This window comes from Durio zibethinus, chromosome 25 (genome assembly GCF_047325235.1).
Source record: "Durio zibethinus cultivar Kanyao isolate XHJ-2024 chromosome 25, ASM4732523v1, whole genome shotgun sequence".
NCBI classification, from domain to species: domain Eukaryota; kingdom Viridiplantae; phylum Streptophyta; class Magnoliopsida; order Malvales; family Malvaceae; genus Durio; species Durio zibethinus.
The window spans coordinates 16,380,164-16,398,630 of NC_143186.1; the positions used below are offsets into that span (position 1 = coordinate 16,380,164).

An 18,467-nucleotide genomic window follows, 5' to 3' on the forward strand; every position below is an offset into this window, starting at 1 on the left:
CAAAATAAGAAGAATAGAGCAAGAGGAAAATGACAAACAATTAATTATGAACTAGAAGATAAATTTAAATTTTTTAGGAAATAGAGAGAAAAAAACCATTAATCTCACTATCTAGGGGTGTAAATGAGTTTGTATGGTGGTATGTTTTTTGAGTTCGGTTTGGGAAATGCTCAATTTTACTTTAATTATTGTTGAATCGAGCTTGAATTTGTATTATCGAATGAGCTGAATTCAATTATTTTAATATCCTATTTGAATATTTTGTTAACTTATTTGAGTTTTTTATTTTTAATATTTTCATAATATACGTTAATATTATTATAATATTTTAATTATTTATTTATAACTTTACCCTCATTATATTTATAAAAAAAAAAAAAAAAACTTTAATTTTTTCTCAATTTAAACTCCAATATAAATTATTAAGATTGAGTTAAAAATAATAATTAAACATATAAATTTTGCTAAAATTTGAGTTTAATTTAGTGAGTTAGATTAATGCTCGAGCTCAAACTTTATAATGTTTCAACTCGACACAAAGATACCATAAACATGAATCACTTGGTTCAGTAGTTATTACATGATCTTTTACTTAAAAGAGCATGTGTATTGTGTAGAATCCCCTTTCTCAAATACAAAAAAAAAGATAAAGAAATAACTTAATATGCCAATGCTATTTCATTAGCCCATAAATAATGTGGAATTTGAAATCTGGTTTTATGCAAAATTAAGAAAATTGAACCCTAATTTTCTTCCTTTGTTTTGGCCCATTTTAGTAATATTGATTTTCTTTTTATTTCAAAAGGTTTCCAATATCACACATTCACAATCAAGATTCAAGGGTAATAACATTACATGTTAATCTAAGGCCTTTCCCAAAAGCATGGGCTTGTTCTATTTGCAAAACAGTAATACTACTTTTCTAGCATGTTTATATACACTATATTATTATATTTAGATTCTAGTTCAATTTGGGTTGTAAAGCTTGTTGTCCTCATTTTTTTAGAGAGAAGAATGGGTAAAAGTCTTCATCTATTACATCTTTTTCTCATTTTCATCAGTTTCTCTCTCCCTTCAACATTGCCACTAGCTTAAACCAGCATTAGAAAATCCAATTTGTAATTCATAATTCTAGTATATATTCTTTCTATAAAAAATTACAAATAAAATTTGACTATGTATATATATAAATATATCTTCATATATTTCAATCTTAAATCACTAATTGAAACAATTTATCTTTTTGGGTGGGAATGGATTCTCCCCATGTTTTTGTGTTACATCCCCCTTGGTTTATTCTTTATTTTAAAAATGAAAAACACTATAAAATCAAATGTTTTGATGCCAATAAGAATGTAAGAGAAAGAATATTATGGCTTCCATGAGCTGAAATATTCTGATATTATAATAAAAATAAATATTTTCAGATTATTGCCCACATAATTTTATACATCATCATTGCATTTTCTAGTCAAGAAATTTTTTTTTAATAATTAAAAATTTTAACGCTTTAAAATAGAACCAACTTAATTATATTGTTCACATAATGCTTGACTGAATAAAAAAGAGACAATTTGAGCTAAACAATGTTGGTATGCATTTGGAAAATGAAGAATTAATGGGTTTATGGAAGAATGTGTCGGTTTTTATTGTGGAAAAAAAGTACAATCCTTCTTTGGATGCCTTTCTATTGATGGTTGGATTATTTAATTATACAAATGCTATGATTATTAATAAGTTATTAATTGTTTCCTTTGTCTATATTAATAGAAGGAAACATCTTTGAAATTGTACATTATACTATATATAGAATGGATTATACCCAAGATCTCATCTCATTTTATCATTTTTGACCTTCTGTTCTTTTTTTTTTTTTTTTTCTATTAATGCAACTTTCGTTTGTTTTTCACTAATGTAAAATGAAGCTCATAAGTTCAAATCTATAGCCCAAAGAATACAACTAAATTTGATGATGCTACTATTTCAAGACTTGAGGTTGGTTTTTACCTCTTGATGAATTGGTATATGTCCATGTCCGAAATTTTTTAATATTTGAAATTATTAACAAATTATACGAATATTAATTTTTTTTTAAGATTATAAAAATTTAAATGTAAGATTTTTATCTAATTAATTTTTATGATTCCACTGAACCTTATTACTTGAAATAAGTTGCAATTAGTAATTAATCATGATTTTTTCTCATTATAGTATGATAAATGCCAAGCCAAATTAATGAATAGAAGTGAACTACGCAAACTCTCCACTTACTTGGATTCAGAAATTTTGGCAAAAAATTGGGTTTTGGTTGCAATTCATTTACATTTTTTCATTGCTAAAATATGGAATTAGAGAGGCATGCCATTTGAATTGTAATGCATGGCTTCCACCATTATCAAAACTTACCATTCCATCATTGATCAACCGTTGCACCTTATACTTTAAAGCAGTGCAATTTTCAGTAGAATGGCCAGTAATTCCATAATGATAGTCACAACGGGTTGTAGGATCATACCACTTTGGATAGGGTGGTTTAAGTGGTTCCACATGGCTGGGGGCAATCAAGTGGCTATTATAGAGTTCTCGATATAACTCTGTATAAGTCATAGGGATTGGATCAAATACAAGTTTTTCTCGAGTAGTCCGTTGTTCTCGTGAGCCACTTGCTGGGTGAGTAGGACGAATTTGGGTTCTTACAAGAGCTTGAATGTTAAGACGGTAAGCGGATGAATAAGATGGTTGTGGGGCTAGCTGGTATGGGTAAGATGAGGCATTATTCACAGCAGGATAGTATGGAGAGTAACCTTGGGATGGATAGGGTTGATAACCCTCGAATTGTTGTCTATCAAAGCTCACAGCTTGAGCTTCAGCTTCTTTCTTTTCTGATGTCTTCTTGGTTTCTCCTCCTCTCAACTTGCCATTTTTTATGGCACTTTCAATAATTTCTCCAGAGATTACCATGTCAGCAAAATTCTTTGTTGTATTCCCTATCATCTTTTCATAATAGGGAGGCTTTAAAGTGCTAACAAATAGCACTGTGGTCTCTTTTTCTATCAGTGGAGGTTGTACCTGTGAAGCTATATCCCTCCATCTCTGGGCGTATTCTTTAAAAGACCCATTTGACTTTTTCTCCAGATTTTGCAAAGATAAACGATCAGGGGCCAAATCGATGATGTGTCGATATTGGCTGATGAAGTCATGAGCCATATCACTCCAAGAGCGAATGTGGGTCCTATCCAACTGAACATACCACCTGGCAGCAGAACCAGTAAGACTATCCTGGAAGACATGCATCAAGAGTTTTTCATCATGGGCATGAGCTGCCATCTTCCTGCAATACATGGTGATGTGGGTTTTGGGGCACTTTGTACCATCATATTTTTCAAATTTTGGTACTTTGAACTTATGGGGGATAACCACATCAGGAACTAGGCAGAGCCCAGCAGCATCAACTGACCCATAACAGCTAAATCCTTCCACAGCCCTTAGCCTCTGCTCTAGCATGCTAATCTTGGAACTTTCCTCAGCCTCTACTCTCATCTTTTCCTTTTCCTTCTCTTTTAAATCATTTAGATCAGGAATTGGTTCTGCTACCTTTTCAGTGAAGACATGATTTATATAGCTGTTATACTGCCCTGGGTTGAAAGCTGATGGCATTCCAGGATAGGCGAAATGTTGTGGCGGGACCTCTTGGACAGACTGGGCTTGAGGTGGGCCAAAACCTGGAGGGTACAATGGGTCAGCCACTTCTTGCTGGCTTGTACTTCCTTCAACTCCTTTTCCTTTATTCATATTATTGAGAGCCTCCAGAATTTTGCTAAGTTCATTTTCAATCTTCTCCTGAGCTTTTTCTAGCTTTTCAAATCTATGAGAACTTTCCTCCTCCATTTGCCTTGCTCTGGATCTTGTGTTGTATGGATGAGCAAGGTTTTCGCTAGATGGACCTTGAGTACCATACTTATGATTAGAAATGCTATGCTGTACCTTATGTATGGTGCTTTGATACACAAATGAAATGTACATTTTTTGAATGAAATCTAGTATGAAATGAATGCAAATGATTGTGTTGAAACATGATCATGAAAAGAATACAGATGCATACAATCAGACAAACAACATAGTTAGTTCCGTGGATGAAACGTAAGTGATGTTGATGCATAATGTTACATATGATAAAAATAATACACAAAGTTAAGCAATCAAAATGATTAGATAAACACCTTTTTTTGTGTCCTAATTTTAGGGTATATCTATCATTGGGTAGAAAGAGCTCTATCCTAGGTGTAGGCACTCTTAAAGTTCACTACATGCGGTTTTAAGGTCAGAGTCTAAAGGTTCTCAAATTGCTCCTTACATCCCTGTCCATCACAGACTAGTAAGGCACCCTAATCCTCACCCATTACAGGCTACAAGCGGAAAAGGTTCAATTTGAGTGGGAGTATTTCGCTAGCCACTGCGGAGGCATTAGACCTCACGAAAGCAATAGGTACTTTACTCTCTCCTAGAGGGACAGAGCTCGGGTGTAGAGCTCATGTTATGCACATGCACATGAATGACATAATTAACCAAGCAAATAAACATGAATAATAATAACACATATATACAGAAGGGTTCAATTTTATTCGGCTTTTGGATAACACAAAATACTTGCTGGCCTGACTCTCAAAGTCCCCAGTGGAGTCGCCAAACTGTCATAACGTCTAGATCCGGGGATCTATCGCTAGACATTGACTTTAAGGGAGTCGCCACCAATCTTTTTTATCGAGGTGCGATTGGCCACCTATGGAATCTGTCCTTTTAAGGAACACCTAAGTTTAAGGGTCCCTAAAAGAATAGGTTCAGGTCTGCTAACCAGAACAGAGTTCGGGAGTTCGGTTACGTGTGAGGAAGGTTATAGCACCCTCACAACGCCCATCAAAAGATGGTACCAACTTAAATTTGTGTTATCCAAAAGCCTTAAAATTTTACCAAGTAATTAATTATTGGAAATTATTCTCAATTGACTCTAATACTTTTAGCAGAAAATTGAGAAAATTCCCTCACCTCAGGAGTATGCAAGAAAAACTACTGTTTCACTTACAGAGGCTCCGTCGTCGGATTATTTAAAAGAAAAAAATAAAATCAAAATTAATGTAAAATGAAGCTCATAAGTTCAAATCTATAGCCCAAAGAATACAACTAAATTTGATGATGCTACTATTTCAAGACTTGAGGTTGGTTTTTACCTCTTGATGAATTGGTATATGTCCATTTCCGAGCATATGCTTACGAAATTTTTCAATATTTGAAGTTATTAACAAATTATACCAATATTAATTTTTTTTAAGATTATAAAAATTTAAATGTAAGATTTTATCTAATTAATTTTTATGATTCCACCGAACCTTATGACTTGAAATAAGTTGCAATTGGTAATTAATCATGATTTTTTCTCATTATAGTATGTTAAATGCCAAGCCAAATTAATGAATAGAAGTGAACTACGCAAACTCTCCACTTACTTGGATTCAGAAATTTTGGCAAAAAATTGGGTTTTGGTTGCAATTCATTTACATTTTTTCATTGCTAAAATATGGAATTAGAGAGGCATGCCATTTGAATTGTAATGAATGGCTTCCACCATTATCAATCAAATAATATATATATATATATATGTACGTATAAATATAATCATATATAGCATGCACGTGGCTTGATTCCTACAGCCTGTATAAGTTTGAAAATGGATTCCTTTTTCTCTCCTAAAATGAACATAGACAAAAAGGAAGAGATTTCAAAATGTAACAGTGATATAACATGTTTAGCATTTAATTAAATTATTAAAATTAATTCCCATAATCTCATGCTCGTTGGGGTGTGTTTTCAATCATAATGTAGCCACCATGGTCTCAATTAATTAAGATAGTGGGCTTAGTTTAATATATATTTACTGGCTAATGGTCATAATTGGCTAGCACAGATAAAACTAACCTGGACAATTTCCATTAATTACAAGTGATATGGACGAAAATAGTAAAAAAAATTACTTAATGTAAATGCTTAAATCAACCATATCAAATAAATAAATAAATAAAATAAAACTCATCTTTCAATATATAAAATGATTTTCTTTTTCAAAAATCATCATACGATCTAATTTATATAATCACTTTTATAAAATAACATTTAATAAATTTAAAATTTAATTTTTAACACTTGCAATTCATTCGTTTATCTTTAAACCATGACCTCCTTCGTAGAAAAACGTACCATTTATTTTGCAACCAGCATTTCCTTTGGGAAGGGGACACGGGGAGTTCACCAATGAATTTGCTTATTATTATTATTATTATTTTTTTCATGAACAGAATGTTAATCCATGGCTTGTGAGTTACAAAAGGAGCCCGACACATACAGCACCCCAATAACAACCTTTTAATAAAATCACTATGTACGTTTGGCTTTAAAAAAGGGTTAAAACCATATCTATTTTAGACTTTGCACATGAATAATGCATCAAATTATCCTTCTTGTTGGGGTTAGTAATATAGTATTATATATTTATATATTATATATATGAAAAATTAGCTTAAAGATAAAGAATAGATTCAAGAATTTTACGTCTTAGCCCTCTTTTCTTTCTTTTTTTTTTATATTTTTTATATGATTTATTAACACTCTTGATAAGTAACAATCAATATGTAGTTATAATTAAATATTTTGATAGATGAGAGCAAGGCATATTCATTCTTCACATTACATTCTTTTCTTTTTCATGTTTCTTTGTTTGGTTGTTTTTCTATACACTTTAAGTGTGTCGCACAAAATGAAACTTCCTTTAAAAACTTAATAATAATTCTTGATTCATTAAAAAAAAAAAAGGGACCATATTGATCTATATAAATAAGTATTTTGTTCAATGATAAATGCGATTATTACCTGTTACAAGAGACCGATTTGAACTTTCTTCCCAAGTTTTATTTTTAAAAAAATATATCATTACTCACCAACGTAATAAAATAAAAAACCATTTATATATGAATTTATATTTGTTATAGTGTATATAAATTTTATACATTGTTATTAAATCATATGATACTAATTCATTAATGAAAGTTTTTGCAATCAAATTTTTGTATATTTATTTTAAAAATTTATAAAAAATTATATTTACTTATTAATGATTTAATATTATATTATTTATTAATAATATATAAAATATATATTAATAATGTATCAAATATTTCTTAATTAAGGCTTTTTTTTATAACATGATACAAAAAAAATTTCATCGCATCACGTTATTCTTTTATGATTGAACTCATTTTTTTTCGATCAACTGAAAAATTTTTTTTATATCAGTGGATCGGGTAGACTTGAATTGGGTGGTCCATTAAGATACTGTCATTGTTGGGCCCAGTAAAATACTATCTCATCGCTTCCTACTTCCTTCCATAATTTCTGATAGCCAACGCAAGCGCACTACCACACCCTTACATATATTATGAAAAAGAAGCATTTGATTCAATAATAAATATATATTTTTTAATAAAAAAGTTTAATTTTAAAAATATATATAAGAAGTACAAACTAAAAATTATAGAATACCATACAATTTTATTTCCATGGTAATAATTCTCCTCACTTGATTTGAATAGCATGAAGTTTTTGGTTGGGAGCTTCTATAATTAATAGCTTCTTTTTCTTCTTTCCTTCATTATGCAACTATCACATCTACAATTTTGAATGTCCTATGAATTATTGATTGAAAATTTGTTTGTCAATTACAATAGAACATGTTTTAAACATGACAATTGTGTTGAAAAAGAGTACTACAAATATAAAAATTGGAGTAAAACACTTGATACCATTCTCAAAAATGAAATATCATCGAATTGTAAAAATAATTGGTTAATAAGATAAAATTTCACTCTAAATAATCATTTATGTTTTTGTTAAAAAATCTATACATAATAATTTTAAACATTATAGAGTAATGCGATGGGAAAAAAGATAATTTAAAATTTTAGTAAGAATCATATATAAGTTTGACAACATAGGTAGAATGTGATTCTTGTTTTATTTGTTGATGTAAATTATGATTTATCAATTTTATGTTTGATACGTATTTGATATGAAATAAATATAATATGAATATATAAAACCCTACAGTACTAAAAAGAGAAGGTCAAGGCAGCCAAAGTTTATAACTCTCAAGTATAGGTAGTTTTATGCAATAAAGAGAGTTTATTAGAGCCGTTGAAAGCTAGAAGGTTGTGGTTGTGGGACATTTCAAACTCAAAAAATTTTCCAAACTTGTTTTAAAGGCTTGCATGTGCACTGTACAAATGTGCAGTTAATTGCAAAGATAAAGAAAAGGAAACAATAGACCTAAACATAAGTAAAGAAGTTGGGGATTTTGACATTTTTGAAGGAATCAAAAGGTTGATTTTTATTGCTAATCAAAGCCTTATGTCCTTTTGTCTGCCAAAGCAAAAAGTATCTAAAAGGTTTTGGATTCCAGATTGCCTTAGAATGTAACTACTAGAATGAAACCAATGATGTTTCTAATTATGGCTTTTGCTTTTGCTTTACTACGGTAATAATAGGGGATAACCCCAAGTTTTTTGGCAGGAATTTGGGGCTAGAACCCCAAACATGTGGACATGACTATTTGAGCCGAAGTTCAAGGTCTAAGCCAGTTTTGGTTGTGCTAAATTATGTTGTTGAAAACACCACATGGTTAAAACTATCCTCTCCCAATATAGTGGCTTGGATCAGAATTCAGAAACTAGCTGTGGGTAAATGAATCGTCCCTTCGATTTCAATCAATAACTAGCCAAAGGAGAGGTTTATGCGGTTTGAATAAATTGAACCAGTCCACTTTGTTTCCTAAAGTAACATATTCTCATTGCAGATTGTTTCATGGAAGGAAAAAATGGAGAGAAATCAAGTAAGTGTACCTCAAAATCCAGTTTGGCTCTCCGAAATGTCCATTCCATTTATCAGTCAAGGACTCGAAATCTGGTTAACGGATGCTGCAGCTGAATGGCTCATTTTTTTTTGTATTGTGACCCCATGACCATTTTCAAGTTTTACATCTTTCTGTTATATCATTTGAGGAATTGTCTGAAAATTTTGACAAAACTAAGACCATCAATTTTGTATCTGTAGTACAGTGATGACTGGTAGATGTTAGAACAGCAAATCTGGTCAGAATTCAAGTGGGAAATCAATGCTGGAGAGTAATACAAAAGGACAAATGTCATTGTTAATTTTCCCTTTTTCTTTGAAATGAAACAAGGATGTCTCTATCACAGCTGATAGTTGGGGAACAGTTAATAGTTTTTCAGAACAGGCTCTGCTGTCTAATTAAAATCATGAAGCTTTCCTGGTAGTCTGATAATGGGTGAAACAGATAGAACATGCTACTGCAATATCAGCAAATGGGTGTGTGACTGCCTGATTGGAGTTAGGTGTATACTGGCTGGAGTACTCGCTTGGTGCCATCTTTAGAAGCAATTCAAGCATCACTAGTTTACTTACGCAAGTTGGATTCTTCGTGTCATGAAAACAAATAATTAAGCACCCGAATATTCGATTCAATAGTTGGTGCATATATCTTTTGCTCAAAGAGCTAAGTTCGAATCTCCTTACTCCAAATAAAATGAGTATGCCAAAGATATGAACATGGTGTATTTTTAATTTTGTACCTTCCATTGACTTGAGACAAAATTTAATAAAACACCATTTGTGAGGGCTTTTGTTAATTTACGTTGTCATACTTTTCTTCTCTTTTGACTAGCAAAAACTGCATCACTCCTGAAGAACATGGAGTTGGTGAGATGATGGTAGATACTCATTCTAGAAAGCTATAAGTGATGAACTGAGCTTGGAAAAATACATCTAAAACAGGTGTTTCTACGCAGCCTGTGCTTCTCGAATTAAAAGCATGAAGCTTTGTCTGACTAATTTGCATAAAAGAGTTTAATCAAGTGAAGTTTGGAGTGAATAATTAGGCTATGATAACCTTGAAATTTTGCAATTAAATTACTATAAAGCAGTGATGAAAGAGATTGCCCAAACTATAGAACACTGCTGGCTATCCTTTGTCAAACAGCAGAATGGTGAGATTGTTTGGTTAAGTTCTGGTCAAGGTATTGTGCAGCTCGAACTTTGGATACAATCAGGCATGCCATTATTGCTTGGATGGTTATTCTTGATGGGCTTCTTACTGAGCAAAGAATCAGGTTTTTGGGTGATTCCAATGTCAAAAACAAACTGTGATCTTTTAGACGAGGAAATGGAGTCTAGAGATCCCTTACATTTTACTTGTGAATTCATTAAGCAAGTTTAGCAGCAAATTATCAAACTTTGTGGCATTCAAAAACAAGTTGGAGAATAGTCCAATAAATTCAGATGGATACAACAGATTAAGGGAAAAGCCCTACTTGTAGTTACGCTTAGACTTGCATGGACGGTTGTGTGCCCATCTTTGTTCAGTTACAATCAGGCTGCTTCCCATATCTTTAAATTGGGCCTGGAAGGTATAAATTAAGAATAAAGGGCCTTCCCATTAAGACTTGGGTTTAGTTGTTTTAACCCCAATGAAGATCATGTAATTCGTTCAAGATTTTACATCACTGACATTTCTTGTTACACAAACAACAATCTTTTGTTATTGATATGAATACAAGAAACTTCAAAAAATTTTACAGTATCTTGGAATGGGGAAAAAAGGAAATAAAGAAAAATATGAATCTGACACAAAATACAATCTATCAACTACTATATCGAACCCTTGGCACATGAAATGCACCTCAAAAACAGACAATGGAGTAAGCAAATTGATGGCATAGAGTCCAGGTAGTCACATCTACTGTAATAAGACAAATAGCATTTCCAGCCGTGTTTATTTGTAGGTTCCCATCCCGACACCGGTCTCTCCACCGTAAGCCTGGAAGCTTTTCTCGCTAGCACTGGAATAGCAAATATAGTAGAACTTATTGACTATGGCATTTAAGAAAATGAAAGCTGCCCCCGCAGCAAAAACTCCCTTCCTCACAGTTTCACAGGAAGGAGGCTGCTCGCTGAAAATGGTCCGGTATTTGGTATGGTAGGCATTTCTCACTGATCCGGCCAGCAAGCATATCTCAGCAATTATGAACAACAACCTGTCACAGGCAGTTTCAAGAATCAGACAAACAACCAAATCCAGAAATCAACAATCAAAATAGTTAATATGGTGAAATTGTCACATACCAACAGACTATGAAAAGGATAACTGCCCAAGCCCTTGAACCACTGGGGTTTAAAGCCTTTCCACAGCAGAAGCATCGGCTTGCAACCATTATGAGGGCTTGACTGGCCATAAGGAACAAAAATGCACCAACACCATAGCCTGTTGATATGTCTGAATCATAGACACAATAGTTATAATTAACTTCACTATCCTGGACAATCTGGGCCTGCACGAAGATACAAATACACCATAAATTAGTTGCTTTGGATTAGCAATCTCTTTCCACCTAAACAGAATTAACAATTCTTCTCAACAAGCACAAAAGCATATTACCCCACCCAGCCTGATGCCAAGTTGGTTGGTCAAAGGAACTCAGACAATACATGTTTTCATTGCCCATTGCCAAGAAGAATGGACATATCAGGCACAAAGTGATTGCTTTCCAGTTGTTTTTTGTTTGAAAGTAGTTTAATCTTTTGACTAATGTATTAGATTTTTAGAAAGCTCATGTATTTATGATTTTAATAATTGAAACGTGTCACCGTGTTTGAAGATCACCATTTAACTTCATATCATACACAATGATTTTACATTTCATATCAGCTGTAACGAATTTAGACTAATTCATCTATTGGAATAAAAAGAATAGCAAGATATTATGCTTGTTTCTTAGCACCAGCAACAAGTAGAAAATGCTGCTTAGCTATATTATCAACTACAAACATTGACTAGGAACCATAGAAAAATCAGGTGCTACTTGCTTTCTCACAAAAGATAAATCAGATTTGCTTCTAAATCTACGAAGACAAGTTCTTTCACTAGATCCACAACCACAATCCCCATAACCTCTCTCAGGTTGAAGTAGAGTTGAGAGAGAAAAAAAGAACACAAAGATCTACCATTTTTGTAGAAATTCAGCTCAGATCTGGTAAGTTTATGCTTAATTGAGAACTGTATCTTGTAAAACCACGTTGTTTTTCCGTTTATTTGATTGCTGAAAGGAGAATTCAAGCTTGAATACTATGTTATCAAGCTACCCTTGTTGCCCAAGATCAAGATCAAGTCATTTCCTCTTTTTCACAGCCTAAAGAGAAATAAGAACAAGGAAATTTCTTTTCTTTCTCTACAACTTCTATAGGCAACAAAAGCAGCAGATTTACATTTATAGCTAACAATTCAGCAACACAAAGAATTAAACATTTGCTAATGTACATCAAACATAAAATCAGTTCTTGTATTTCTTCCTTAGCCAAAAACCAGAAAAAGAAAGTTTCTTTTCTTTTCTACATCGACAAAAGTGACAAAAGCAGCAATTTCATACATGCAGCGAAAAACCGAGAAAGATAAATCAACATTACCACTGTTCTTCAACAAAAAAAATTCACTTTCTTTCATTTTCCTTCATTTTCCAGCGAGAAAGTAGAAAACTTTCAATAAACCCAGAAATCATATGAGCTTATATAATCCAACAAAAAAATGCAGGAAAAAGTGAGGTGGGAAAGTAGACTCACAGTGCTTCTTCTTTGTTCAGCTGCAACAGCTAAACCAAAAGCAATGAGATCAAGAACAAAGACAGCAATCAAAAGAAGCTTAGAAGCCATGGATAAATGGAGCTAGCTTCTATAACCCAACAAGATCTAGCTACCCTTTTCTCCGTTTTCTGGCCTCTACCTTTATCTCTCTTTGCTTTGCTCTTTCTCCCTCAAACTCACTCTCTAAATATAAAATAATCACTTTCAGTATTAAGGAAGCAAGGCAAATGATTAAAATGTAGATAAAAATTAGAAAAACATATAGTTTTTCTTTTAGAATGTAATTTTCACAAGAAAATGACACCTCACCTTAGCTTGAAAATGGGGTTTTAACCTTCTTTTTCAAAAAATTGTTTTTAAAAACATAGAATATGTTGAAGCATTTGGTGCGGTAGATTAAAATTTTTAAAGCCAACCGGTGACCTCATCAATATACATTGATACACATGTATATTGAACCAGGTGCAATAAAAAAATTAAATTAAAAAATTTTGATAATAACAGAAATTAAGAATTAAAGGGCTTTTTGTTTTTCAATTTTATTTTTTTTCTTCTTTCTAATTTTAAATGGATAAGTTGAACCAATTGATGAAAAAAACCCCTCCAACCGGTTCAAACACTGGTTCGGTTTTTAAAAACATTGGATCAAAGTATAGCTGATTAAAGTAGAATGTTCAAGTGCCTGGTTTCTTTGTTGGAGGGAGAGATTAGTTAAAAGGGTAATATGGGTATATTGAGAAGTTAAGGTACAAGAGCTTAAAGCACAAGGTACAAGGTTATCGAAGGACGATGCTTGTTTGGAAAGTGAAGTTAGTTGGAAGGCTCCTCATGAAAGGGAATAAACACCCGCCATAATTAACTGCCTTTTGGAATCCTCCAAAGGAAGCTCTTGAAGTACAATTTATTTTAGCATAAGGTACCAACATCTATAGCATGTATTGCACACTTTGGAAGGAAAAAGATTAGAAAGAGTGATTTGGTATATGTTCCCTGAAAAAGAGTTGATACCCACAAAAGTAAAGTGTGATTGCAATGTCAATTTCCATTTTAACATTTTTGTTTTCTCAATTTTATAATTGAGATGATAATAAAAATAATTTTTTTAAAAAAGTTATTTAATTGTTTTTTTTTTTAAATTTAGTGTCATTCTTTTCTCATTTGATTATCGTGAAAATCGTATGTAATTTATTTTTATTTTTTATAAAAAGGAAATTGTTTTTGGAAGTCATTCTGTTTTAAGATTTAGGCTTCATTTGGATTCACTCGCAGCATCAGTGCGAGGAGAATTTTTACCTCTTTGGTGCAATCGCACCATTTCATTCCATTTGGATGTCCACCAGTACAATGTGATTGAGCTTTTCTACTGCAATGGAACAATAATTTTCCAAGGGAAAAAAATGGTCCAATGAGCCATTGAATTGGACTATTTACTATAACACCATTATTTGTTTTTATTTTGTATTTATATTTAAATTAATTAATGTCTTATATTTTACTTGTTTAAGACTATTTTATTAAGTTTTAATTGATATAAATATATTATTATCAATTTTTAAAATATATATTGTTGACATAAAAATAATTTTTAGTCATTTATTAATTTTATGAATGTCAAATAATTTAAAATTTTTATTATATATAAATTTTAATTTAATCTCTTTAATGATCATTTTCTCGTCTTATTACAATTCATTTTATCGTTATTACTGTGTTTATATTCAAACACATATTTCATTATAAATTTTAATCTCACCGTCATAATAATTAAATTCGTTGTTACCGCTACGATCAATCTCATCGAAATTAATTTTACTGACTATCTCAATGAACCCTTAATTAATTTCTCACAAATTCAAAGTTTGTTAAAAAAATTTGAAATTTTAATGACAATAATTGTGTGGTCTATTGGTACTTGATAGAGTACTAAATTCCTAATTTTAGTACCAAAAAACAAAATTTCTGACAATTTAAGTAAAAAAAAAAATTAAAACTTTGATTAACTAATTCGAAAGCTTTCAGTAAATGATAATATTTTCTTCTTGGGATTAAAATAAAATTTATCACTTTGCTATGAGTCAATATTAAAATTTACCATTATACTTCAATTCTTTGAATTTGCATTATACTTTTAGTTTTGTTTATTTTTAGACATAAAATATTAAAATTTATAGAAATTTATCATTTGCATTAATAAAATATGGAATGAAATAATTTAATCTTGTTACTTTTTGTTAAAAATCAACAAAATTAAAAGTATAATAACCAAATTATTATTTACAACAGAATATTTTGTAAAATATTTCAATTTTGTTATTTTTTTTTCAAAAATCAACAAAACTACAAATGCAATGACAAAATTCAATAAAACTAAAATACAACAACAAAATTTAATATTAAGTTTAGTATAATGATAAATTTCAACTTAATTCTAATTTTCTTTTCTTGAGAAAGGTTAAGATACCATTTGGATTTGAGAATTATGTGTTAAAACTATGCAAAACAATGAGAGAAAACTCTAGAATTAACTTACTTTCAAATTGTCCACCACATGGCATATGGCATATCTTCAAGGCTACAAGTTATAGCTACCAACTTTCAACCACAAAATGTTAGAATTTGTTTTTTACAAAATATTAAAAAAATAAATATATTTTTTATGCAATAAATTAATATAGTCCACATTGTATAAAATGTGAAGATCTTGATGTGGACAGACTGTCGGTGAAGAGAACTTGATGCCTTTAGTACGCAAAGGCTACAAATCACAAACCTTTCGTTTGTTGGACATGTGAACGAAAATCAAGTCTTGGATCTAAAGGATTGAAACGGCGACGACTTGAGAGGAGGTGCTGCCAACGAAATTATAAGAAGTGGTAACAACAAAACGAGAAAAGACTTTTTGTCACGGAGTACAGTCTGGCCACAGATCATTCTATATCTTCTAACCAATAAGGTTCTGCCACGTCGGATCAATGAACATGTGTAGGTCCGTTGATCTTTGGTCATGATGAATTGTTAATTTTTTCTTTCTGATTTTTGTGCTGGGGTAGTTGACAACTCATGAAATAAATCTTTTGTCACCAATGGCTTAGATTTACTCTTGGGGATGGCATGGCAATTTGTGCATTTTATTTTTGGGATATCTTGCATGATCTCGCTCAATTTGAAGGAAAAAAAAATAGAAGCAATATCTGTGAAATTCAGTTGGAATGACCAAACAGGTGAAGAAACATAAAAAATTGATATGAGTTCGAATTATTTCCGTTGAGTTTACTGCATATTTAGAATTAACATTATTTCTGTTGATCTTAAAATAAATGGACTCATTTTTTCATTTGATATTCGAGACTGCTAAAAAATTAAACTTTGATAATCATAAACAAAAATTCAACACTGTATCAACCAATTACATAACTTTATTTCAAACACACGTCTGTTTCCATCAACATTTAGGATGATATGTCATATGTGATATTGGCTTATTGTAAGCTTATTGGGCTGACCTTGAATCCAAATGGGCTGATAATGGTTGGTTTGGTCCTAGTATGGCAGGTATGTTCATAGGACCAAAATTTTTTAGACCAATTCTTTATGTGGATTTACATTGGTACTGGCTTTGAAATCAGCCCACCTGCCCATAATTACCCATGTATTTACCATTTGATGAATTCGAAATTTCTTTGAAATCAATTTTACATGATTGATATGATTTTGGGTATTGCCATAATTTTAGCTTTTGCCAATTTAGTTTCCATTTCAAGTTTGATGTCCTAAATGAAAACTGCAAATTGCCATGAATCTAGCATGATGATTGCCAGCTGGCTACATGTTTTGCAAGAACTAATAGATGATCGTTAACCAATTTGCATATTGAGAAGTTTCAATGCCTTTTGCATTATAAAATTGACCAAAATAAATGGAGGAAACAAGGAAGAAAAAGTCATATAAAATTAAGAGAGATATTTTAGCAAATTTTGAGAGAAAAATGACATTTATAATATTTTTAATCTTAATTCAAAAGAATATGTGAATATAATATGATATATAAGTTGAGACTTAATTCCATACTTATAAGATGTTTTTTATGAAAAAAATTGTAAGATATTCGGGTCAAAACAGATAATACCTAGCAAATTGAATGCGAGTATCCACAAATAATATTAGAATGATCACCAGTCGACGGAAACTAAGTGCTATATCGTGAAAGTCACTAAATGCTATATGATGGGCTCATGAAGTTACTAAGTGCTACATGGTAAGGAGCCACGTTTAGAATTTCAATATCTGGTGTAATCTTGGTCTTGTAATTAGACTCGGCTAAGTAATACACTGTAGGGAGTCACCTCAAAAATCCCAACATCTCCAATATCTGTTGTGATCTTGGTCTTGTGATTATACGCGACTCAGTGATATATGGTGGGGAACCACCTTTAAAATCTCAATATTTTGTGTGATTTTAGTCTTACTTGGTTTAACAGGTGGAGAGATTGTAACGTTTTTAATCTCACATTAAAATAATGAGTGGATATGATATAATATATAAGTTGAGACTTAATCTCAAACTTGTAAGGTGTCTTTTGTGAAATAAAACTATAAAATTTTTGCATCAAAGCAGATAATACTTCACATGTTGGGTGCGAATTTCCACGATCTTATAGTAATTATATGTTAGAATCTCTTTATCCAAATCATAATTTTATTTGAAAGTATACATGTTATGATGGAGTGGTAGATAAGCAGCGAAGAGGATTCTTTCCCATTTTAATTGTAGGCAAGATATGAATTACCATTTGAGTTGCAATTCAATATTTTTCAAAATGGAAAACAATGACCCTAATATGGAAAATGACTGAATTATCAGATTCTTGATTTGTTCTATATGATCCTAAGCTTATAAATGAGACCTAGATGTCTAGGAGATTGTCTACTCTAGTTTCTAACAAAAATTCTCAGACCCAAAATTCATTCTATTTTCAAATTCTTGTTTGATCAACAAATTGTGTGTTTTTTTGCAAATGTGGTTGGATGCCATTGAAGCTGTGTTTGAATGTACTGCAGGGGCAAGATGGAGGAAAGCAGCTAAGTGGTATGACAGACAGCAGCTTTGTTTAGTTTTTGGTTTTCTTCAAAACCATGTCTTTTTCTTAATTTTTTTTAACATTTTCTGCTTATCTGCAGCAAGAGCCTGATCAAGCAAGTTCAAAGTCATCTAACTATCCTGAGGAATAGGAGCAAGTCTATCATAAGGCAGTCGAGGGCTGATATTGCTCAACTCCTCCAGGATGGGCTGCTTCAAAGAGCCTTGGAAAGGGTATGTTTCTGACATTAACCTGTTTTTTTTAGTATGTAGGACACTATGTTCTCTTTTCAACTGCTTTCTGCATAAATTTGGTGTAGGATGAGAAACATAATACATTTAGTTCAATAGCATACATACATGTCTGAAGTGCACAGAGACAGAAAACTAAAATGAAATAATACAGTTTCAATTACAAGTCATGGTTTTTTTTTTTTTTTTTTTTTTTTATACTTTTTTTAGAAGAATTTGATATTATATGCTATGATGAACTTGCTGTCATTGTAATATTCAGGCTGTGCAGCTGTATAAAGATCAGTGCCTGTTGTGTGCCTATGATCAGATTGAACAATTTTGTGGATGCATCATTTCCAATATATCCCATATTACCACGCAAAGGTATATCCTTGCACTCTTT

At 31.6% G+C, this 18,467-nt stretch overlaps 1 protein-coding gene across 1 annotated transcript; it reads right to left on the reverse strand.

Moving 5' to 3' along the window:
• Nucleotides 1-10,601: 10,601 nt before the first annotated feature.
• On the reverse strand, nt 10,602-12,981 carry LOC111276504 (uncharacterized). The gene is made up of 3 exons (XM_022862247.2): nt 12,733-12,981; nt 11,242-11,447; nt 10,602-11,153 (listed from the first exon to the last, which is right to left on the reverse strand). The coding sequence occupies exons 1-3, from the start codon at nt 12,820-12,822 to the stop codon at nt 10,892-10,894; spliced, it is 558 nt and encodes a 185-aa protein (XP_022717982.1). The 5' UTR covers nt 12,823-12,981; the 3' UTR covers nt 10,602-10,891.
• Between the last annotated feature and the right edge of the window lie 5,486 nt (nt 12,982-18,467).